The sequence below is a fragment of the Leptopilina boulardi genome, unplaced genomic scaffold (assembly GCF_019393585.1).
Source record: "Leptopilina boulardi isolate dan_hultmark-lab unplaced genomic scaffold, ZJU_Lbou_2.1 LbouV2_214, whole genome shotgun sequence".
In the NCBI taxonomy this organism is placed as follows: Eukaryota; Metazoa; Arthropoda; class Insecta; order Hymenoptera; family Figitidae; genus Leptopilina; species Leptopilina boulardi.
In genome coordinates this window covers 589,707-615,911 of record NW_026137768.1, presented here as the reverse complement: position 1 = coordinate 615,911, position 26,205 = coordinate 589,707, and the positions used below count along the sequence as shown (strand labels likewise).

Here is a 26,205-nt window from a genome sequence, read left to right as displayed (position 1 = left end):
TTACAATTATTAATAATTTTCGTTTTGTTAAACTCGTAACTGATCAATAAATGTAAGAAGTTTAAACTCAAAATTTTAATTTTTAAAATACATTACCTTATAGAAAATAAAAAAGTGCAACTTTTTTTAGTAAACATTTTTTTTAAGTCTAATATTTTTGTTAATAAATGCAAAAAAATTGGAAAAATTTCGTTCTCTAATTTATTTAATTTTTAAATCATAAAACATGGTTTTTATTGAAAATTAAATTATTCAAAAATCTTTTTATGAATCAATTTGAATATTTTCAGAAGGTTTCTTTGAATAGTATTAAACAAATGTTTCAAGAGAAATTCTTACAATGTTAAAACTCGCTGCAGACTTTTTGTCATTGAAACTAGAAAAACCTGATTACCGACCAATTTGCAAATAAAAATAATCAAACACTAAAAGTTTTTTTTTAAGTTTTTTAAGATTTTATTGGCTTTAGTAAACTCTAATATGTAAATATATTCAGTTTGAATGAAATTAATTAATAATTATTGGAGATACGATAATTTAAGTTTAAATTAATTAAATTTGAAAAACAAAGTTTTAGAGATTTTTTTGCATTTAATAACAAAAATTAGACTGAGAAGAAAAATTTTTAAAGAAAAAAGTTGTTCTTCTTTATTTTCTGTAAGATAATGAATTTTAAAAATTCAAATTTTTACACTTTTTGACCAGCTTGACTTGATCGAAAACGACCGGACGAGCATAGCTGTTTTTATTATACGCAACCCCTCAATTGTGGTTTGCTTCTTTGAAATTTTTCTAATTTTCAACAAATATGGTTATTGTTTAATTTCAGTGTAATATGATTTACAATAATTTTTTTAATTTATAACGTGTATATTTTCTATTTTAGGTGGAAGAAAAATTAATAATGCAGTAAAAGGAATAACCTAATAAGGGATTAGTACATGATGAACCTGTACACCATTATTTCGCCTGGGATGAAACGTATCCTGAAGAATGTTATTGTAAACATTTCTGCTTAAATTTTAACGATGATGGCAGTAGCAGTTATAAAGATTAAGATTAAGAATGTGATTTTTTACGGCAGTGTTATATCCTAGTATATTAGTCATTTTTTTCGTTTCTTTTATTTTCTTTACTCTATTTCAATTTTTATATAAAATCTGAGAAAAACATTCTTTTTTTCGCTTTACATCTTGTCTTTATCATTTTGTTGATAAAGACTTGTTCAACATAAAATGGTGAGAAATTAAAATATTGGTTTAAATTAAACAGGATATTTTTCTCAAATTTTCAAATATAAAATAACTTAAGCTCAAAAATAATAATAAAATAATAATAAAAAAATAATAATAATTTTTATGAAACAAATATTTATTAATTATACTTCTGTTGCAATGTTCTACGAATGGGCCTTTGCTTAAGAAATTCGCTGAATTTTAATAAAAAAATTAATTTCAACGTCCAATCAAGAGAGTAAAAAATTATTATTGCTAATGTAAGCTGGTAAAAAGACGCCGGCACGGAGAAATGGCTATGCACACGCGAAATTAATACAAGATATATTTAAGCACACTTTATTAGTTTACAATACAGTAAGTCAAGCTCTGTCTCGACACTCTCCAAACTCTCACTTAACTCTACTCTGCCGAAACCCCAAAATTACTTCTTCACAATAGCTCCCCCTAGGTCGTTGCTACTACCCCGTAGTAACGCCTACCATAACTACTACCCCTAGTCAATGATGTGTCCGCCTTGCTCATCTGGTCGTCAATCGGTGGACGGCTTTTTACCCAAAAGCACGCCGTCTCTCTTCCAGAAGATGCTTCACGGCTATGTTGATTGTTTCGGGTGGTAGTCCGTCCATCACCCGAGTTAACTCCAAAATCGCTGGAGTCAGCTCCATAGTTTGGATTTCCGCTGATACCGCTTCCATAACAGTGGACGGTGGAGCATCAGGCCTCTGTCGCTTATCCCTCTCTCTCTCCGTCTCTCACTACCCTTGTTGAAATTCCTCCTTCGATTAAAAAAAAAAAGATAATCATTAGTTACGATCACTGATTACGCGGAGGAAGATATTGTTTAAGGTCAGAGATGTGAATTTTAGGGATACAAAGACTCTCGCTATCGTGAAAGACAAAAACCGTAGGTGATAAATTTTCCACGACCTCGAAAGGGCCTTCATATGTCGGTGCGAGTTTTGTTGCGAAATTCCGTGTACCACTCGACAATTTGTGTGTTTTACGGAGTAATAAATCACCGACGTTGAACAACTCCTCACGTCGATTACGGTTATAGTACTCTGTCTGTCGATCACATTTTCTGTTAATAAATTTCGCCACCAAGTCTCGCAACGGGTCTAACCACTTCACCCTGTCTACCTAATCTTCTGGCACAATTCTCTTAACCTGATCTTGTTTTTCTACCTCCAGTCGCAATCTTTTCACCGGTCGAGGATGACTTCTGTAATTTAAAAATGCGGAAGACGTTTTAGTCGCCGCCTGTGTCGCAATGTTCATAGCATCGCGAAATTCATAAACATGAAGATCCCAGTCGCAATAATCATTCCCTATGAAAGTCGCAATCATGGTCTTCAATGTCCGGTTACTCCTCTTCACAGGATTAGCTTGCGGATGGTAGGGAGGTGTCGTGATGTGTTTGACTCCGTATTCCTGATGGGTTTCCTTGAGGAATTTGTTGTCAAATTCCTTCCCATTGTCTGTCAATAAAAAGTCAGGGGTTTGCCAGCGGAAAAGGACCAATTCTTCAAATGCTTTGGCCAGACTTGGTCTGCTGTGCGATGATTCACTTCTCCCCCTTTTTCTAATGGCTCCTTTACTTTGTTGGTCCTCTGAAATTCCTAGGTCGCGAACCGCCCGTGAATTTTTCTCCTCGTCGCTACTGGAATAAAACTCACTTCCCCTTTGCAGATTAATATTGGGCAATAGTTCTTCATTTGATTCCGTGAATGCCTAAAACCGAAAAAATATCTAAATTCCCTTTATCGTAATCGTCGCAGAAGGGTACGTCAATTTCCGAGGGAAGCGTGAGTTTTAACTCGGCCCGAAAAAGTCGCTCTAGCAAAACCTGTAACGAGCCACTAATACTTAATTGATTAGCTAACAGGCTCGTTACCACTTGTCCTACTGGCATCCCTATGATAACCCGCCAGAATTATTTCGTTTGTGGAATTGTGGACAAGTGACGCATCCTTTCCATGTAAAAGTGCATTCGTTCAATAGCCTCTGCCATTCTGAACGTCCGAAAAATTTAATTGTCGAGAAATAAAAAAGATAATTTAAACTGCAGCAAAATTAAAATATTTTTTAATGAAAATTAATTTTTGGGAGCCCGCTCCCTATTAGACACGGCACTGGTCACTTAAAAGAAATTCCGTTTATTAATCGAGTCGCCACGAAGAAAATCTTTCTTCCTTAAAAATTTACACGCAAAAATGTAAATTAGTTTTTGAAGAGCCCTTCAGTGCGTTGACACGATCCTGGTCAATAATTTTTATACACTTGCTTGACTAGTCGGTAAGGAAGATTTTTCTCCCTAAAATTTTTCATTTATCTGGAACAATCATACAAAAAGCACATAATTACTTATTGTATTTCGGTTAATCGATTATTATTCCATACGGTGATAATAGAGTATTACATTTAAGACTACTCCACCAAGAGTGAAGACAACTATTTTATATTCGGCGCTAACTTCAATCTAATGATTGGAGCGGCAAAATTAAGGAAGCATCAGAAAATAAATTGGTGAGAAACAAAATTTGTATCGTTCCAAATATGTATATTGTCAATTCATTTTTCATTCATTAAAATTTGTTGTGTACCATCATCCATGCATTTAAATAAAGGAAAACAGATGTAAGAAAATTAAGTAAAATTTAATTTAATCGAAGCTATACCATTAACTCGGCTACCAAAATGTTTAGTAATTCGATCAGTATAAATTTCGCGAGAGATACTCAATATTTTAACTTGAGGGTAGAATAATTTATATACGAAATCATATATTTTAGGTAATGGAGAGTTCGATGCAATTAAAGCAAAAAACAGTTGCTAATTTTCCACGAACTCCTTATTATAAATACAAAAAGAACGAGCTATAAAAGTATTAGATTCTTCTTATAAGAATAGCTCGAACTCCAACTGATTTTCAGGCGGACTTTATACAACACAATCTTACCTGCTTATACATACGTGCTAACTCACACAAATAAAAATTTGGCTATGTGATATCGAGGAACGGAACGCGCGTTGCGCATGCTCGTTAGTTTTAACCTAAAAATTTGAAATATTTTCCATAAACAAATATTTATATAAATATATTTTTATATATTATATTATTATATTATATTTATTTTATATATTAATGAAAAACTATATATTAAATATATTTATATAAAAAAATATTTGCTTTCATTCTCATCTTTTAAAATATAATATTTCATTATCGATAAGTATTTGTCTCAGTATTTGAACAAAAAAATCTAAAAATCTATTGATTTTTTTTAGATAAGGAAGATAGATGATTGAAAATAGAAAACAATTAGTAATTAAAGGAAAACTTTAATTATTTAATTTAATAAACAAGGTGCGGACTGAAACGAGTTGTAGTTAACTTTTACAAAAACTGTGAGTTTTCACGGATTTAATTTGCTCATTCTTAAAGAAAATATTAATGTAAATAAAATTCACTCAGCATTTGTTAAAATTTTTAAAAATGGAAGCAAATATAATTTAATAGTTAGTTTTTAACTATATTATTCATTTAAGAACAAAACAAAATTAATTATTCTAAATAAAAAAACTATAATTAAAATTTTTTTAATTATATTAATGTAAAATTATTTTTACTTATGAGTAAAATAAGTCTTAATTCATTAAAAATTTTTGCTGTGTTGAAAATAAATAAACGTAACAAGTAATTTCTAAAAATTCATAACATTTAGCTGCAGCCTCTCTTAAACTTATCAATGTAGATTCTACCACTTCATTAATTTTTATCGAATTAACTGCTGATTTTTGTATTTCCGTTCGAGGAAACAACCCTTAATCAACCCGTCTTTTGTGCCTATTTGGTACACTCCGTTTTGAAAGTTAGTGATAATTCCAATAATATTATTAAAATCAAGTGGTCCTCGATCTACCTCTGTAACAGCAAGTGTGATGCAGTCACCTATATTTAAAACTGGGAAATTTTCTTCCATAAATGTTTACATTTTTTCCGCTTCAACTTTTTGTCTCTCAAAACAATCTTTCTGGACATCAACTAACTTTTTGCCTCTAATGCATAGTGAACATTATGAGACTATCTTCAGTACGTAAATCTAATTCTGCACAATTTATATGTATTTTTAATGCACACTTTGTGCACTGTGTCGATTCATCTGCTCTTAATGAATTATTACAAATTGCACAAATCGAAGAAGTCTCAGTAATTTCATTTAGCAAAGGAGGATCGACAGCCAATTTGTAATGTATTTAAATAGCATTTATTTAACATATATAATGATACATGAGAAAGACAACTTTACTGTTTGAGACATGGTAAAGGAATGACTACGCATGTCATATAGAAGCACACACACACACATCCAATGAGGTCTCTAGTTACAAATGGTAATAAATTACTATATATCCCTATACATCACACTCCTCCGCACTTAGTTCAAAAGTCAAAGTTACAAATCAAGAACAACTCTCGGCTTCCTAATTCTCGATGATCGCCTCAAATTAATACAAATTTCAGATTTATCATCATTAACAACTGTTTCATTAATAATAGATTTATTACAAACCCTTAACTTTTCAATATTTACTTTTTTAACAGGCAAATCTTTTTCTGACAACTCGATTATCTCTTTTGAATTCTCATTCGCAATTCTCCCATCAACATCGACAACCTTTTCCCCTCTCACATTTTCACTTTCCCACTCTTTCCTTTCAAGCGAAAGATTACATGGACGGAGCTGATCAACGTGACGTTTCCAGAGTCTATTATCCTCTGTTCTGACTTGATAAGTAACCGGACCCAATTGTTTCTCGATTTCAGATTTCTGCCAATTATCCGCCATATAATCTTTTGCCATCACAACTTCTTTATTATCAAATTGAATTGCTCGATTACCGTGAAAAAATTTCTTTTGTGCTTCCTGACTACGAATAACCCTTTCGCGAACTTCTGTTTTTAACAAATCAAATCTATTTCTAAATTTTCGATTACACTGAAGTTTAGCTGGAGTAACTCCCGTCGAACAATGTGGAGTTGAACGCCAATAAAAAAGATATTTAACTAACGCGTCCTGACTATCTGTTTCCAATCTGAGCAATTCAAATTTACTCTTAAACGTTTTTACAGCATTTTCGGCAGCTCCATTAGAAGCTGGATGGTACGGCGGAGACTTGATATGGTGAATACCATTTTTCACTACAAAATCTCGAAAAGCAAACGACGTAAAAGTTGGACCATTATCAGTTACTAGTTTGAACGGTAAACCCCACGTACAAAAATACTCTTTAAAAGCTCTGATTGTATTTTCTGCCGTGATATTCTTCATCAACTTTACATCGACCCATTTCGAATAAGCATCGACAATTATCAAAAACATTTCACCAGAAACCGGACCCAAAAAATCCGCGTGAATTCTGTGATTCGGGCCATTAGGCCATTCCCAAGAATGCAAATCTGCTCTCGGTGGGTTATTTGCATTTTTTAAACACATTTCGCACGATTTACTAATCAATTCAATATCTTTATCAATACTCGGCCACCAAATGTAAGATCTCGCTAATCCCTTCATACGAACAACCCCCATGTGAGCACTGTGTAATTCCGCGAGCAATTCTTTTCTCAACGATTTCGGTATTACAATTCGATGTCCCCACATTATGCATCCATTTTCAATTGTCAATTCCCTACTTTTATTCGCGAAATTTTTTAAATCATCCGAAACTTTGCCTGGCCATCCCTCCAGTATAATACGTTTTACTGTCTTTAATTCACAGTCATTTTCAGTTTCATCGCGAAGAACGTCAATTGAAATTACTTCAACATCATTAGTCACGTAATTCAAATAAGTATATTCATTGCTTTCATTGTCAATTTCTTTTTTGTCATTATTAACCGGAAAGCGGGACAGGCAATCAGCTTGATTATTTTTTCCCTCGATATATTTAATTTTATAATTATATCCCGATAAAAATATTGCCCAGCGCTGAACGCGCGATGCCGCCATTAGCGGAATTCCCTTTTTATCACCGAAAATATAAATCAAAGGCTTATGGTCAGTCTCTAATGTGAACAATCTGCCATACACAAATTGATGAAAGGATTTAACCCCAAACACCAACGACAGTGCTTCGCGATCCAACTGAGAATATCCCGTCTCAGCTTTATTCAACGTCGAAGAAGCAAAAGCAATCGGTCTGTCCCTACCATTCACGACGTGCGACAAAATTGCCCCCACCCCATGTGGTGAAGCATCAGTCGTAATTTTCAAAGGTAACTCAGGATCGTATTGCATGAGAACCTCACTAGACGTTAACTTTTCTTTAATTGCTAAAAAAGATTTTTCACATTCGTCCGACCAATCCCATTTTACCCCTTTTTTTAATAATCTATACAAGGGGCTTAATGTTTCCGAAAATCCGCGAATGAATTTCGCGTGATAATTTACGGATCCCAAAAAGACCTGCAACTCTTTAACTTTAGTTGGCCTCGGAATTTTCATTATAGCTTCAATTTTACTTTCTGCTACTTTAATTCCCTTTGCCGACAATTCATACCCGAGAAACACTATCTTTTCTTTAGCTAATTCGCATTTCGAAATCTCAAGCTTTAATCCGTGATCTTTAAGAATTTGTAAGACCTTTTTTAATCTTTCATCGTGTTCCTCGAAAGATGATCCTGTAATCAAGATATCATCAAAAAACACCAATACCCCTTCAATACCAGCGAACAATTTTTCCATTTCCCTTTGAAAAATTCCTGGTGCCGACGCGATACCGAATGTTAACCGTTTAAATGCAAATAACCCCCTATGAGTACTAATAGTAGTCAATTTTTGCGATTCCTCGCTCAACTCAAGTTGCTGATAAGCGTTTGACATGTCCAATTTACTAAATATGACACTCGGTTTTAATTCAACAAACAAATCCTGAATTCTCGGAACAGGATGTCGATCAATTTTCAAATTCGGATTTACAGTAATTTTATAATCTCCACAAATTCTTATATCGCCATTTTTCTTAAGAATTGGAACTATCGGTGTAGCCCACTCGCAACTTTTCACCGGATAAATTACATTAGCCGCTTCGAGTCTATTTAATTCCTTATCAATTTTTCCTTTCAGTGCGTACGGAGCTGGGCGGGGCCTGCAAAAAACCGGTTTGACATCGTCTTTCAATTCAAGATCAAATTTTCCCTTATTAAATGAACCAATTTCATTTGAAAAAACGACATCAAATTGTTTTAAAATTTTTTCTAGATTTGACCTTTCATAAAATTCCATTTTATTAATTTTTTTAGTTTCCGAATTCTGAAAAATGTTAAAAGTCGAAATCCAATCTCGTCCAATAATTGGCAAACCCCCTCCAGGCAAAATAAACAATTCCAAAGCTTTACAATCATTATTAAAATCCACTTTGACATTAACTTTTCCAATTGGAATAATTGGATCCCCTGCATAACTCTGGAATTTTCGATTCGTTTTTTCTAACTCGCACTTCAAACCCGAATTTGCAAAAAATTCCTTAGAAAAAGCGGTGACTGGCGACCCTGTGTCGATTTCAAACTTAAATTCCGAATCTTCAACTTTCATTACAATCTCGTACGGTTTTACATAATTGACCTTTTCAATATTTACATCGTTAATTGCCCATAACTTTTCAAAATCCCCGGACAAATCACAATCTTCAAGATAATTTTGTTTAGACTTTAACCTAACTTTTTCTTTGCCGTCATTTTTATTTTTATCTTTAAAATCTTTAACCGAGTCACCCTTAAATTTACAAACCGCTTCCAAATGACCTTTTTTCTTACAAACATTACAAGAAAATGATTTGAAACGACATTCAGACGAAAAATGATTTAACTTGACACAACAAAAACACTTAAAATTACTTACATTCTTTTTCGATGACTTATTGCTATTACCATTTGAAGACCTCTTGTTGTTGTTGTTGTTGTTGTTGACATAGTTGACCTTCTCAGGATCACCCATTGTTTCCTGCTTTGAACCTGAAGTTCCTCTGCTAGCGATTTCGAACGTAATTGCCAGTTCGACAGCTTTCTCAAAAGTTAATTCCTTCTCCCGAAGCAATCTTTTCTGCAATGATTCCATGTACAGCCCCCACACGAATTGGTCCCGCATAGCCTCACTCTGACTTGCTCCAAAATTACAATGGATTGACGATTTTTTTAAGTTCTCGACAAATGACCTGATGTCCTCGCCTTGACCTTGATTACACTTTTTGAATTAGAACCTTTCCAGCATGATGTTAGGTGCTGGTTCCATATGATTTTTCATAACAATCGCCAAATCTGCATACGTTTTTGCACTTGGTAACTCAGGTGAACAAACACTTCTTAAAATGGAGTATCCCTCACTGCCAATTAAGGTAAGGAAAAGAGCTGCTTTCCTATCATCTTTTACGTTGTTGGCCAGGAAGTACTGCTCCAGACGCTCGTGCCACATGGTCCAATTCTCACTTCGTGAATATTCATTAATAGAGCCAATGGTCGACGCCATTTTTCTTTTTTCTTCTTCATACAAAAGTTGATTTTGATTCAACAATTGACCCTCTCTATTAACCTGCTCACGTTGCTGTATCAATTCGTTTTTCGTTGCTTCCAATTTCAGTCTCCAAGCCTCCAGTTTCTTTTTGTCTGACTCCAAAGTTTTAAAATCAGCTTCCAACTGCTGCTTACTCATACTTTACGAGTGCCGTGAATTTTCCTCGAACACGTGGCCCTGTGCCTTGCACGTAAAATTATCACTTAAAATTTCTGTTTTTAACAGCCCTTTGCCACAAAACAGATGAAACTCACTAATATTGACCACTTCCGATCACCAGTTGCACCTCGTCGCCAATTGTAATGTATTTAAATAGCATTTATTTAACATATATAATGATACATGAGAAAGACAACTTTACTGTTTGAGACATGGTAAAGGAATGACTACGCATGTCATATAGAAGCACACACACACATCCAATGAGGTCTCTAGTTACAAATGGTAATAAATTACTATATATCCCTATACATCACACAATTGATCATCTATTCTAGAAGTGTTAAAATAAAAAATTACAAATTTTTATTATCAACTTACTAATACAAAAAAAACTTACTAACACAAACAACTCGCATGCTTGTTTTGATAATTTCCACTTTTTTTTAATATAGTATAACATTTTGTCTCTCCCCCCATGACCTGTCTGAATATGAGCTTCTAATAGTTTTTCATAATAACCCTCAGCCGGTATAACATAAATTAACGGATCACTATCGTTTTTTCTTTTTAAAATGACGTGATATTCTCCCCCCAGTTTTATAAGTTCGTATGTTTTTGAGTAGTGATAGAAAGCACAACTTTTTTTAGACTTTACATCTTCAAATTCTTTAAAAATCTGTATAGCGGCTTCTAAACGGCTTCTGTTCCAAACGATTCTATTACTTTGTTGCGCAGAATAAATTAATTTAAAATTTTCGTCAAATTCTTCACGACTAACACTGCACTCACTCATTTTTTATGTACAATAATAAGCAAATAATTTTGTCAAAATTTATTCAAAATTATATTTCTCAATATTAATTTTATAATTTTATAATAAGTCAATTCTCAATGGTCGCGAAATGAAAACTAATAATACTTTTTTATAATATTCTACTGTTCGATTTAATCAATTTAGTAAAAGTAAATACAATATCGTCACAAACAGAGAACAAATCATTTTGAAAAGAGAAACAAAAACAACACTGTCAAATGAAACACGAGAAATCCAAGATTACAAATTTATAATCTAGGCGGATTCCTTTTTAACTACGAAACTTGTTTGAAACTCACAAAAATGATTAAAATTATTATTATTTATTATTATTTCAGTAAGAAAGTTTCATATTTTCTAATGGCCTAAAATGCTTTAGGCTGATAGCTAACTGCCTAGGCATTTGGCTAACTGGCGGATCTACTCAGGCCAATAGAAGAATGCAAGTAATAATCAAGTTCATTTGTTTATTCGGCGCCGGTTAGCTAACCGCCTAGGCAGTTAGCTAACTGTCGGATTCTTCTAATGACCTACGACATATCCATAAATGCATTTTTGGTGTCAAATCGCCAAAAAATTCAATATACAAAGAATGATGCAAATGAATCAGGTCTTTTAAATTTTGAATTTCACCTTTATTTAATTTTGGAGATCAGGTCTCCAATCATTAAGCCTAAATATCTTGCAAGGCAAAGCATTTCAGCAGCTGATTGTTTTATTTTTAATTTTTTACCGTCCTTAGATTTAGTAAAATACAACGGTCTTGGCTTATTGGATTCTTCAATTTCTGAGTAAGGGAAACTTTCTATTCTGCTATTGATAACGTCTACATCTAATTCATCTACTTCTTCAATTAAACGTTCAACAACATTTTCAATTGTGCAAGCCACAAAACCTTTTGGACCGTCATGCATGGAGTCGACAGACTGATTTACTGTGATGTCAAAACCATTTATCATATTAAACACACATTTTTCTTTAACACCTGTTAACGTGAAATCATTTTGAAGCAAATCCTTTCCATATGTCCATTAGTTCTCAATAGTCTTTTGTCCGCGACAGTAATTTTTTTACATTGTGCAGAATCAGCACTACAAATTCTGCAGTAGAATTTTGCGTTAAAACCTTCTGAAAACCCGCAAATACAATTAAGAGCTAAGTTATCTCCCAATATTAAGACACACTGAAAATAAATTCTGAAAGTTTCTTTGCTATTTTTTATTTCAATGCCATTTTCACATATATCATTCAAGTCCTTAATACTTTTTTCGAATATTGCTTTATTTCCAAATTTCTTCAAATCTTTGCCATAGCAAAGCGTTAAAACGAATATATTTTCCAATTTGGCTACTAAGTGAGGAAACAAACAAGTGAGCGAAGCGAACAACCCTCCTAATTTTTGCTCCCTGGCATGGCTTCCCAATGCGTTGCCTACTTTAAATTCATCAAAATAAATGAAAATAGGGAAAACTATTTTCCCCTCATTTTTTGGACAGTATTTTTCCAACCATAATTTCCCGTTTACGAAATTGGATAAGAGTGTCCGATCTTCCGATAATTCTTTGTAATAATTGGACATTTGATCATACATCCCAGGTACTTGAAAAAATGCTTGTATTGAATCTTTTAAAGATACTTGAACAGCATGACATGTTTTCGTGCCAACTTTTACTCCTTGTTCTTCCTGCATGAAAACAGATTCTTGTCCAATATTAAAAATGTTTGGAGACACATACAAACTCTCATTTTTGCGTATATTAAATATTAAATGTTCCGTAGAAAATTTATTAAATTTATAATAAAATTTATTCAATGTTCATTTCATAAATTTCGGATTCCAAAAATTGCCACACGTGGTTACAAACGTTGAAATAGTTTTCTGACAATACTTTCATGCACTGGAAGCATAAGTTTACCGCGGAAGTCGTAGTGGAGACTTGATACTTATATTTATCAAAAATAACATAAGCTGAACTTATGTTACTCAATGTCGGTCCACTGATTACAACGAAAGGTTTTAATTGAATTTTATGAGCATTATGTAAATCCAAGAGTTCATTCGTTGCATTTTTTAACAATTCGTTAAAATTTTCTGTACTCTGTAAATAAGAGAAAATATGAAATATAATATTTATTTTTTTAAAAATATTTTTGAAAACAATAGAAAGATTTAATAATTTGTATAAAAATACCTCAATGTAAAAAATAAAAGTATTCAAAACTTCCTTCTTCTCGGGATTCCAAGTTGATTTTGTTTTTGAACGAACCGTCTGTTTTGTGATTTTTCGAAACAGGAAGGGTAATAAAATTAACGCAAGGGTTTGCCGGTGTTCTGTTACAATCGAAATGAACTTGTTATAATTTACATATATTTTTCTAAATTCATATTTTTAATTAAAGTTAATTAAAAAACAATTATTTCAATCATGGTTATTTTAATACTAAGTCAATTTTTTTAATTAAAAGTTTTTAAGAGTTATTTTTAGGCATTAAGTGAGATTTGTACAAAGACAAAATCCAATTTAATGATATTAAGCAAATTGTGGTGTACTCTAAAGTCTATTGCTTTTTCACAAAGGACAAATATTAGATTATTATTTGGTATTAAAAAAAAATCCGTTAGTGTTTAATAAAAACAAATTAATTAGTAATCAAATTTGAAATATTTAATTCAAAATTTTTAAATTTATTTAATAAAAATGTATTTTTTTAAATTATTATTTTCTTGGCTTTGAGTTTAGACTACGTGTAATACTTGTTTCACCACTTTTAATATATACTAACCTTCATTTTCAATGTTGCAATTTTTATTTAAAATTTCTTTCAAGCACTCATCTGTCGACTTTCTTTTCTTAGCAAATTTTATGATTTTTGTAGCTACATTAGACCAATTTTTGTTAAATAAATCCGAGTATTTTTTGTAAAGGTTTCAAAATCTAATTGCATCTGTAAACATTTGCATCTATTAGATGAATAGGTTTTAAAAAATTTATTTACATATTTATAAACATTTATAAAGGATTTTAGAATAAAAAGAAAATCATAGTTATACATACCAAGCTGTACCTAGTAGTATTGATACAATTTTAATTGTATCAACATTTAAAATCATTATTATGTACATCTCAGGATGCAACAACAGTAAATGTAGAACACACGTAACACTTTAAAGAGACAACTAAATGAGATAATTTCTAATATTATTGAAGAACAATGAATTATGTAAATTGAAAACAGTATTTTAAAAAGTATTTTTATTGCTGTATACTTTTATAAAAATTAAAATATATTTCTATTGAAGAATACTTACTGATTTCATAGAATTTTGTATTATATTTCTAATCATACTAAATAGTTCCTATAATTAAGTAATAAATATAACGTTGTAGGAATTTTAATTTAATTTCAATAGTGAATATACGATTATTGATAGAGGTTTTTTATCAATAGGAGAGGATGGGGCAAGAATAGTTAGATAAGACGTTTTCGAATCTAGCGACCAAACCTGAATTTCTATCTGCAAACGAGTAGTATTTTTGGAAAGCCAGGTTATTTGGCTATAATTTTGCTGTAGACTGCAATCTCTATGAGATACGAGTGAAAAAGTAAAAAAAAATTTTAACTATCCTTGTCCGAGTACCGTGGCAAGGATAGTGGAAAGAATCCGAATGCTTAAAATGTCATAGAAAATCAGTAAATATTCGTTTTCTTTATTTTATTGCGTTTAGACTATTCAATATTGATATATCAAGTATTAACAACATGTTTTGAACATTTTCTAAATATAAATTGTTGCATTAAAATTCATCTGAACTAGAATCTGATGTTTAACCAATTTTTTTCAGATGATTACCAATTTCTTGGTCAATAAGCTTCGACTTCCGTATATAATTACGCACCATTATGTATATCAGCCTAAAAAAACAATTAAACATTGTTTTATAATTTGCAGTCGCATTAGCAGGATTTTATCGAGCAGTAATAGCTCTAACTATCCCTGCCCCATGGGCCCATATTTCATTTTTTTCTAAATTTTAAGGAACGACGTGAATTAATTTGAGAACAAATACGATATTCGTGTTCAGCAGGAAATTATACTCCGGAAAACACTTACGTAAATAAATATTCGGAAGCACTAATCTAGAAAACATTATGATTAACACTACGTTGACATTTTAGAAAGACAGACTTTTTACAAAAATAAACTCCTGACTTCGCAAATGGTGGCAGATTGACTTCCAATTTTTACTATCATCTATTGGTGTTAAGACGCAAATATACCATGATTGACGCGATTTTTGAGCAAGCCGTCTAAGCATAACAGCAAATAACTATCCTTGCCCCATCCTCCCCTAAATATTAATTCGCCTGAATTCTTTTTCAGTTGTTAGCATCCGTAGTAAACTGATTTGTCAATTTTTTATTTACAAATATTACCTACGGAATTATATGAACACCACTTATTTTATAAGTGGGATATAACTTTAAACGTGGGTAAAGAATTTACTTTTATTTTCTGATTATAAATAAATAAATTTATGTATTGTAATTAAAAATCTATAAGTAAACATAAAAATTAATGTTATAGGTACTCGATGAAGTTTGCCAAAAGCATGGATATCAGGCAGAGAATTATGATATTAAGTAAGTAAATATTCTTAAAATTTTTAAATTTTGTTCATATATCTATATATTATAACATAGATTTTGGGATATATCGACGCCTCCCGTCCATATAATCGTAACTCAAATGTCAGAACTATATAATCGTAACTCGGAGCTCAGTTCAGTATGAACGTAGTTAATTTTCAGAAGAATAAAATCGTATCTCAACGAACAATTCTATATAATCGTATCTCAAAATTTTTATTTTTTTATTATTTAAGCTTTCGTAAAATAAAAATAAAGCTTAAATAATAATTATAATAATTACGTTGAGTTTTGGGATACGATTATATAGAATTAAATTTTGAGATACGATTATATAGAATTGATTGCTGAGATACGATTTTATTCTCCTGAAAATTAACTACGTTCATATTGAACTGAGCTCCGAGTTACGATTATACAGTTCTGACATTTGAGTTACGATTATATGGATGGGAGGCGTCGATATGTTGTTTTTACATTTTTTCTCAAAACACGTTATCTATATTCCAGAGAGAAATGAAAGGTTTTATCGACGTCTATTTAACGTCTAAACAAAGATCTAGATAAGGTCTATTTCAAGATCTACCTAGAAGTCGAAATGAGACGCCATTATACGTCTAGGTTGGAGATGTCGAAATTGGAGTCTATTAGACGTCTAGGTTGTTGACTTCGAAATTGGAGTCTATTAGACGTCTAACTCGTAGAAGAAATTGAACCATATTGAAAATTCCTTTAAGGATTTCTTAAAGGTAACCTATGTAGGGAACTCTAAAAGACGTCTATAATCCTGACCTCGGTAGTATCCCCCCATCCGTAAGAATATAGGCGCAATATCGCGAATACGTCGGATTTTAAATAATTTTATGTTATAACAATATTGCATATTGAACACTTTTACGCCAGTAAATTCTCAGTGCTGAGACAGTATGACACTATCAGTATTGTCTATATTTAAAAGCCGACATTTAAAATTTTTTAATTTTGTCTTTAGGTTTGGATTTATAGAATCTAAAAACCTTTGAGTACCCAGTAATTAATGATTGTCTTAGACCCTTACAGCACCAGAGATTTCAGGATATCCTTAAAACGTCATGAGTATATCAGGCAGTTTGCATAACTTCAGGATATCCAAACCGCTGGAAGAAAATCTATATCCCTAGGACGTTTCAGGGATATTTTAAAATATCCGATTCTGTGAGGGATAATGTAAGTGTTCATAGTATTGATGTTTTTTTCTTAAATGCTTGAAAAAATTTTAAAAGATTTAAAAAATTTGTTTTTGGGCAAGAGGTCGGTTTTTTATGTTCAAGCTACTGTTTAAACACTATTCTACTTCTTAAAAACACAATTAAATTAACGTCTATTTTTAATTAATCTAGATCAATTTTAGACCTATTCTCAATGTCTTAGACGTCGATTAAACCTATCATTTCTCGCTGAGTACTTTAATTTTTCATATTGCTAGACGCCAAGTTATTTTTTGAAAAATAACGAAACTAGAAAATAGTTAAATAACCCGACAAAGTGAAAAATATAGAAAAAACCAGCTCAGGAATTCTATTATTACCATACAGCAACAATAGACAGCAGAGAGGGGGATAAAGATAAACAGCATTAATTACACATTTACAACAATTACACTATTAATATTCACTTCAAAATTTAGAAAAGGTCAAAAATTATCAGAAGGCCAAGAGACAAGATTCATATTTAATTTTATCAATTATAACATTTTTAATTTTAATGATATCGATTCGGAAGGAAACGACCCTTAAATCAAATAATTGTGACTGACCGTCCGAATTTCAATGCTGACGACGACGATCCTTGCCTCGTCTTCGTTTAAACTTAAAATTTTGAAATATTTTACCAAAAGAGAATGACACTAACTCGACGAACACCAGAATGAGAATGAGAGTAAAATGGCTGACAGGTCATACTCAAAAGCGTCGCTAATCAGCGGCCTCTTTTCTGAGTAAAATTTAAATTAGTTACTATTCAATACGCCGTCGGTAACACAGATTCCCGAACTATCCGATGTTGAATTGATTGATGTGAGAACTCCATAGGAAAATGTCTGCCAGTAGTATTTCGACAGATCGTCAACAAACAGCATTTTTGTCTTACTGGCGTTCTTGAATATTCGGGACTTACATCCAAATATATATACCAGGAACCTTTGCATTGATGAGTTCCAATCTCAATAATCGATTGTTATGTCCACCGTAGTGGCACTCATATTGAGGGAAAGAGAGACTATAGATTTAGTTCTAGGGAAAAGGTCTAGATGTCACCGCAGCAGAAGTGAAATGAATGCACAGTTGTGCACGTATATAGATTTGAATTATAATTAATGTTTTGGTTGTTAAAATTACCTTTTATATCTATATTTCAATTTAATAATAAAGAATTAAGCGTTCTCGTGTAAGTATGTCCACGCCCAAATTTAATCCAAACACTAATCAAATTAATTAATTAAATTAATACAAAATATTCTTCTAAATTGTCCCACTATATTTATCTTATTATTTGTCAATTGTAAATGAGAATTGCTGAGCAAACCAAAGTCAAGAAATCCTAAAATTTTATAAATTTTAATAGAAAACAAATAAATAACAAAAAAATTTATATTAATTCTGCTTGAGGCTACTATCAGTGAGTTTGTATGTTCGCTGGTTCAATCCTGGAAGTGACCCACTTACTCCTCGCGTTGCTCCGTCATAATTTCATCATCTTTATAAAAATTATAATAAACAATTTTTTGTAAATAAAATATAAAAATACTATTGATTAATTACTGATCAAGTTTAATGTTATATTATAATTTAGAAACGAAAATAAAAATATAATACATATTTAAAAAAAATATATATATATATATATATAGACAATCATATATCATATAGATGCACCAAGACCGAGTTGCGCGAGGGTAGAGTACATCAGTTTACCTGCACTACTTTCACACAAAAATACCATTAGAACGTGGGAATTTCAAATTCAGCAAAAATTGACAGCGGAGGCCCACTGAAAGTGGTTCCTTCCCACCATAATAAGTGGCACAAAGGGACCGAGGAAAAATGAATCATGTGAGGAAAAAAATGTGGAATTTCTTCTGCATCCGTATTCGCGATTAATTATAATATCGTGGTAGCGATTTTGAGTGTCCTTCAAAATAGAATAGAAAGTCGCCATCTCCTAAGGAGCAAGTGGCCTCGCAAATTTATTTATTGACGTTAAATTACACAGCCACACAAAAAACAAGTTTTGATCTGGGGGTCTGACTACGCCTACTTTATGTTTTTTTGGTCGCTGAATCCGAATTCGAGGTCCATTTTACCCCATCAGATAAGGATTTTGAGATAAGCTCAAAAAACCAATATGGCTAACACATTTTCGAAAAATTCATCGGAATCGCATGAAACTCGTTACTCGGGGGTTTTCGGAGTCGCTGATTACGAATTTGAACTTTGTTTTCAAAAATTCAAGATGGTGAACACTTTTTCGAAAAATTCATCAGAACTTATTATAATAATAATTCCGTAAGAATGGAAATGGCCTGAATCAATAGGCCAGATGCTGGACTCATTTTTACCACTCTGAAACGAGTATAATCTATATTTAAATATACAAAATTTAAAATTTTTCTGGAAATATTAAAGAAAAATGGTAATTTAGCTATTCTTTTTTAATAACTTTAAAATAAAATACTAAAATTGTTATAACGTATAAGATTTTAAAATTTTATTTTTAAAATTTCTTATAGTTTAAGAATCGCTCTTTCAAATTCCGTAATGAAAATTAACGTATGTTCTTAAATAAACAAATTACAGACAATTTTTTAATAAAAAAACAGGATTTTTTTAGTTTTTCTTTTTATTTATGAATTTTTTTGGGCACTTTATCGTAATGAAATAGTTTTTATTGATATGTTACATACAAAGCCTGAAATTGTACAAAGCGCAGATACAGACATTTTTGTACAGACCGCGAAGTATACAAGCGATTTTGTACAGAGTTGAAATTTCCGGCCATTGTTCAGAATTTTCTATACTGAGCTAGCTCTGTACAATATACTTTTCGTACAGAGTCTTCTATACCAAGAGAAAGGCGGTTTATACAATGTTTATTGTTTATGTTTAATCTCTTACTGCGTCAATTATATTAATCAATTAATTTCACTTGCTAATTGAAAACTTATTTATTGATTTTCATTATATATTATTAACTTTAAGACCCAAAAAATTGATTCAGTTTCTCTACATTATATATACAGTCTCAAAAAAGTAAATTTTTTTATTTTTAGGAATTTTAATCTGTTAATTATTGTTTTAATTTATTATTACTATTTGTAATTAAATAAACTTTAATTCTTTGAAAAGATTATTTGAAAGAAATGTGTAAAAGATTTAATAAATAATACGACAAGTCAATATGTACACTATAAAAACAGAAATATCTCGCATTTTATACTAACAATAAGTCACAGGCGTGTCTACTCGTCCTGCAAGCCCTGCTAAAAATAAAATCACAGAACGTCAAAAAATTAGTCAGGATATCTGACGTTTTGAGACTGTTTTTGTTACGATTGCAGTCACAGCACACCACAATAAGTGAGGTTTAGTCAAAGAATCGTCAATAGTAGTCAGATTTTTTATGAGGATCGGAGCTGACCCTTTTTTTGCCCATACCATAAATCATTAAACCCTGTGACTATTTGTGATGTTAAATGACATTTCTTTCTATAAAATAGTTTTCAAGATTCCTGACTTACTTCTCATGAATTCTGACTACAAATATTTAAAAATTAAAAAAAAATCAATTTTTTTTAATTAAAAAAATAAATTAAAATCATTTATCGCACAACATTTTTTTATCTTTACGTTACACATACTTAATTATTATTTTTACAATTTATTATATTTATTTACTCCTATCGAAGAAAATCTCGCAAACGCAGGGAATCGAACTCACAACCTAACGAACGCAAACCGAATACCTAACCCTTGAGCTAAACTAACCTAACTGAGATCTTAAAAATAGAATACGGTTTTATGAAAATAGAAGATCTTATTACTTTTTTCCAATTTTATCAACATATTTTGTTGATGATTATTTTTAAAATTTTTATAATTTTTAAAAATTAACAAGTAAAGTTATAATAGGTATATTGTTATATTGATCAAAAAACATTTTTAGTCAAATTATCATATATTAATTATTTAGCAAATATTTAATTAAACAAAAAATTCGTATGTAAATATTATTTGAATTCGAACTTAAAAGAATATGTGTAATATAGAAATAAAATAGTCTAGAATAATAAGATACTGTCGGATTGTCGCAAGTAAACTCTGAGCGAATTTTATCAGGTTTTTGGCTCACGTTTTAGCACATTCATTACTATTATAATTAATTATAATGATAAAAATTAATTAATATGCATATATTAATTACTATATTATTAAAATTCCATTTAACATAATTCTTCCACAAATCAACTAAATAATTACTAATTTTAATTTCTCTTTTTATCATACTGCACTATAATTAGATGCAATATTTGGTTGAAATCAAATTTATATTGAGTGAAAACTGGATCAAATTCGCTCAGAGATTGATTGAGCGATCAATTCATATATTCTATTTTACAAGAGACCATCAGAATGTTTTTGCTCATCTAGTTGTAAAAAAATAAACTTTTATGTGAAATAGCCAGCGATTTCTAATTTTTTTCAAATATATATATAGAGTTAACACAGTGGTAAGAATAGGTTTTCAACATACGTTGCTTTCTTATAATTAAATGTAAGGAAACTAGCTGACTATAAAATAATAAATATAAATTTGAAGTAGGTACTTTAATAATATAGTGGTAGTCAATGACGCCTTCCCTGTCCTTGTCTTACAAACGGGATTTCATATATATAATACGTACGTTAGAAAAGGACAAAAAAAAGTATAGGCCAGAAGGATCTTTTATGGTTTTATGGCTTTTCATTGCAAAATTAAAAATTGTTGCATTTGAAAAAAATAATTTTTAAATATTATATTTGTAATGTACATGTTAATACAATTACAACGATATAAATTTTTTTGCAAATATTTTTAAATTATTGAAAATTAATTTTAATTAATGGAGTATTTATTGTATAATCATTATGTAATTTTAGAGTTTTTACATAATGTTTTATATCATTGGAATCGTTAAAATCTATAAATTACAAATATAACATTCAAAAAAATATTTATTTAAATTTAAATAATTTTTTATTTTGCATTAAAAAGTCATAAAACCTGATGGACCCTCGAAAGGGCCCTTCTATTGGGAAAAGGGAATATATAAAAAAGTGTAAATTGTAGTAGGTAAAAGTAAATAAGCGGTTTGAAAAAAATAAAAAAAATTGTCCTGAGGATTTCAAATACATATTTAAAAATTTTTCATAGAAATTAACTATTTAATTTTTAACTATTTATAGAATTTTTTTGGATGTCTAGAATCCTGAAAAATTGAATCTTCCAAAGATCTCATTTTCATATCAATAATACCAAAAATATGGAAAAATTTTTTTTTTCAAATTTAATGGCTTTCTTAACATAATAGAGTTATATGGTGGGTTTGAGTGGCCTTGGTACCTCTCTTGGAACCCTTTTTACAAAAAAATAAAACGTAGTGAGAAATAGTCACTTTTTAGAAAACGTCAGGCCCATAAAAACTATTTGAATCAGAATTAGTCAGCAGCATCACAAAACATCAAAATAGTCTCAAAACGTCAGGATTTCTGACGTTTTGAGACTCATTTCTGATTTTATTTTTAGCAGGGAGTCCTGAAAAACTCCTTGAAACTTGAAAAATATTCTGGAAGTCCTGGAAATGTTCTGGAATTTTGTATTATGTCCTTAAATTTTTTAAACCTAATTTCAAAATTTTAAGAATTTCAATTCTAACTCAAATATCACTCCCACTACTTAAAAAATATCCATAACAACAAAGGCGCAGTGCGATAAAGATTGTTATTGATAATAAAGTTATTAGATTAAAAAAGTTAATTAAATAATTAAAAAAGATTTTTATTTTTGTGTTATGTATTTAATCATATATGTTAGTGATGTGATAAAGGTTCTATCCATTAAAATTATTTCTTTATGTTCAGAATTTAAATAAAATTATATATATTACCTCTTTCCATTAATTATTCATATTATTTGATCCCACTTGATGTTTTTTAATGTTAAGTAGTATATTTTTTAACTTCTTAGAATACAATAATTAAATAAATTTAAATGAAACAAGTATATTAATTATCTTTCAATTATAATTAGGAATTTTAAAGTAAAGGAAAAATTAAAAAAATAGAATAAAATATAAAAATATATAATGTTTTAAAGAAAAATAAAAACATATTAAAATTTTGCCCTGAGGAAGTCCTGGAATTTTGAATGAGATTGTCAGTAGACACCCTGTAGGTACAAAATTTGATGAAGTCACATTTTAAAAAATAACTTGATAAAATTTTAAACACCCTGGCGGATTGGGAAAACCGAGTTGTAACCGAATTGGGTTACGATTCGGTTACGTTTCGGTTCATTGTGAAATATTATCGTTAATCGACGAAATATGTAGTAAATAACTATTACACTGAGAAAAATAATAATGTAATGTTAACAAAATAATTTGGTGGAGCACTTTTAGTTAAGATTACAAAAATTTAGTTGACATAACAGTAACGAAAGAAGCAATCAATCGAGAAATTTAGTTGGCTGTACCAAAAATTTCGTTCAAGCTTTTGCGTCTGTTAACTGAATAATTTGGTTCTCCAAACCAAACCGTCTGAATGCTCAATTGCGCATACGCTGTTCTCGTAAATATGGCTTATTTCTCTGTTTACGGATGTCACACGTTAACCATGCTTCGCTCTTCGTGTCGTCCAGTTTTATTCAAGTGTTTTCGGGATTTTTATGTGTTTCAGAAATTCGGTAAAAAAGTGTGTGTAGTGATGCATATCGAACAAAAAGAATAAAGCTTGTTAAAAGAACGGAAGTTTTTCTCCAGCCTGTATACTTTATGAAAATAATTTACACTCACATTGTCACTAGGATTCTTAGTGTAGTGGTCAGCGTTCTTGATTTGCGTTGCGTAGTCTGAGGGTTCGATCCCCAGCAGTGTTAGGTTTTTCCGCAATAGAAATTAATTTAAGTAGACATAGGGTGGTAGGTAATATAAAGCGAAAAGAATAAAAGAGGATAACAAAAGTGATAAAATTAAGTGAAAAATAAAAAATATAAGTGTGAGCCAAAAAATAATTTGGTTGAGAAAAGAAAAAAATTTTTTTCATTTAACTAAATTTTTTGTTTGCTTAAAAACAATAAGTTAGTTGTGAAAAACAAAAAATTTGGTTGACCGAACAAAATGATTCAACGAAAAAATTTAGTAGCCCGAACCAAACGGATTAGTTGCACATATATCAAATAAAAAATTTGGTTTGGAGAACCAAACTTCAGTAGATGATACCAAACAGTTTTTCAGTGTAGGAATGGTTAATAAACATTTAGAGTGCTTATTTATAATTATAATTAATTATAATTAATTAATAATAAGTGTTTTAAGTGTACAGTTGTTGAATTACCATATATATGTATATTACCATTAGCGGCAGCTGTGGTACGCGCGTTAAACCCTAGATGGCGTTAAGGATGACTTTGTGAATGAATTTCTAAAATTAAGCCCTTGAGTGTCAAATGTGTAAGTGAATATATAAGTTTTAAAAAAATAGATCAATTTATTAAAACAACTTTATTGATTTGTACAAATATAAAAAAAAAATTTTATAACGAATGAAATGAGAAAGATTAATTTTGACACAAAAAAACTTTTTCTCATTAAAAAAATTTTTGTTCGTTATAAAAATTTTTTTTATATATTTGTACAAATCAAAAAAGTTGTTTTAATAAATTGATCTATTTTTTTAAAACTTATATATTCACTTACACATTTGACACTCAAGGGCTTAATTTTAGAAATTCATTCACAATGTGGGGAATAGTCTTTATCCTTCTATTCTCCTCTATCTCTCCCCGAGTTGCGCATATCGGGAGTGTGAACTGCCCGCGATCTCCACCTTTTAAGTTAAGATTAGATAGACCTAGGTCTCATTATTGTACAGTCGACTTTTATTTACGTCCATGCCGAAAGGCTAATTTTATGTTTTAATATTAATAAATAAGTGGTTAATTGTTACAATGAAGTCTTTTTAGTCAACACAAAAGTGGGAGTAGTACCTCTAATTATTTTAACATAAAATTTCATATTTTCCCACATTGGTGACCCCGACGTGATATGTCGGAAAAATCGTGTTTCGAAAATCGTGAAAAATCTTGGTAATTATCAATAATCGGAGAAAAAGTTTGATAAACAACAGAAAATAAAAATTTTCTAGTCAACATTTTTGGAATTATTTCCACAAAAATTCAACTTTATCATGAAATTTTTTATGATAATTTTCACGACCGCATGGCAAACGACGCCCTCGCCATTTTGATTTCGCTGACCACATGTTTCGACAAAAGGATTTTCCGCCAATTTTGAGGGAACCTTATTTTGGACGCCAAATGCCACTTTTTGGATCTTTTTATCTTGTCTTCGTATTTTTGATGTCTCCTGTCCGCAACTATTTTTGACTGCCACGCTCTCCAGGCTGAGAGTTTCCTGTGATGTTTTTGGCGAGAGGTTGCGGAAACTTATATTTTTTTTACGCTTTGGAAAACGGCGCATGGGCATAATATTCTGCCCATGCAACAGTTATGTTTTGCTTTTTTTTAATACCTGGTTGCTTTTAACAGTTTTCCGCCCCGCTCATGATTCCATCTCTTTAATTTTGATTTTACACAATTTAGGAAATGCTAAAAGTTATTGCGGTCCTATAAGGACAATTTATCCTTCATTGTGTTTACGATTTCAAAATTATGACTACATTTTATATTTTAATAACTAAATTTATTTTCAAAATTCAACTTTTATTTTTCAATTATGAAAATAATATTAAATACTCCGTATTTTATTGACAATATTATTTGTCTAGTAATTCTCGTTTTTGTAGTGCGATTAATCTTATTATTTTCTTTTTCCTTCGAAATGTTGCGTGACAAATTGTTTCATTAATGAAAAATCTACGTTTTGTTAAAACGAAGGAGAGACGATAAGCGTTAGTTTTTTTTTTTTTGGAACATAAATTTCAGGGCGGACATTCGAGTTATTCAATATAGAATCTTATTCAAGATTTTATTTTTTCCCTTTATTTTTTTTTTAAATTTGAATTTAATTTTATTTATTTTTTATTTATTTATTTTTTTTTTTTGAGATTCAAAATGTCAAATCGAGGTTTCGTTTTTGTATCGCCGGATGATTTGTCCGAGACTGGAGGTTCTGGACGATCACATGCCCCGCACAGTTTCGAGGGTATCTTCGGAGATTCTTCCCACCCGGGTGTTGCCGCTCAAGGCCGACAAAACTCTATTAACCGATTACCGCGTTTGCCCTCATTTATTCGTTCTGATCCATCTCTATGGTTTGCTCAAGTCGAATTGATTTTCGAATCTACTGGTGTCTTTTCACAACGATTGAAAGCCGGTGCTGTCGTCTCTGCTTTGGATCATGAAGTTGTCCAAACCTGTGGCGACCTATTAACAAATAATAATCACATTGAAAATTTATATATCGAAATTAAAAATAGAATAATCGAAAATTTTTCAGTTTCACCTGAGACTGAGTTGA

At 30.8% G+C, this 26,205-nt stretch overlaps 1 protein-coding gene and 1 long non-coding RNA gene across 5 annotated transcripts in view; both read left to right on the top strand.

The window, feature by feature from the left end:
• LOC127279142 (uncharacterized) overlaps window positions 1-4,251 on the top strand; it is a 46,231-nt gene extending 41,980 nt beyond the window's left edge. For all 3 annotated transcript variants that reach the window (XR_007842597.1, XR_007842596.1, XR_007842595.1), the window contains exon 3: window positions 887-4,251. This is a non-coding gene — a long non-coding RNA (uncharacterized LOC127279142). The remainder of the gene's footprint in view (window positions 1-886) is intronic.
• Window positions 1-26,205, top strand: part of LOC127279135 (tether containing UBX domain for GLUT4) — a 119,689-nt gene that overhangs the window by 42,321 nt on the left and 51,163 nt on the right. The window contains exon 2 of one of the 2 annotated variants that reach the window (XM_051301303.1): window positions 15,373-15,428. The exons of the other annotated variant lie outside the window; for it this stretch is intronic. Coding sequence (XP_051157260.1) covers window positions 15,373-15,428 — 56 coding nt within the window. The remainder of the gene's footprint in view (window positions 1-15,372; window positions 15,429-26,205) is intronic. 2 annotated transcript variants of the gene reach the window in all.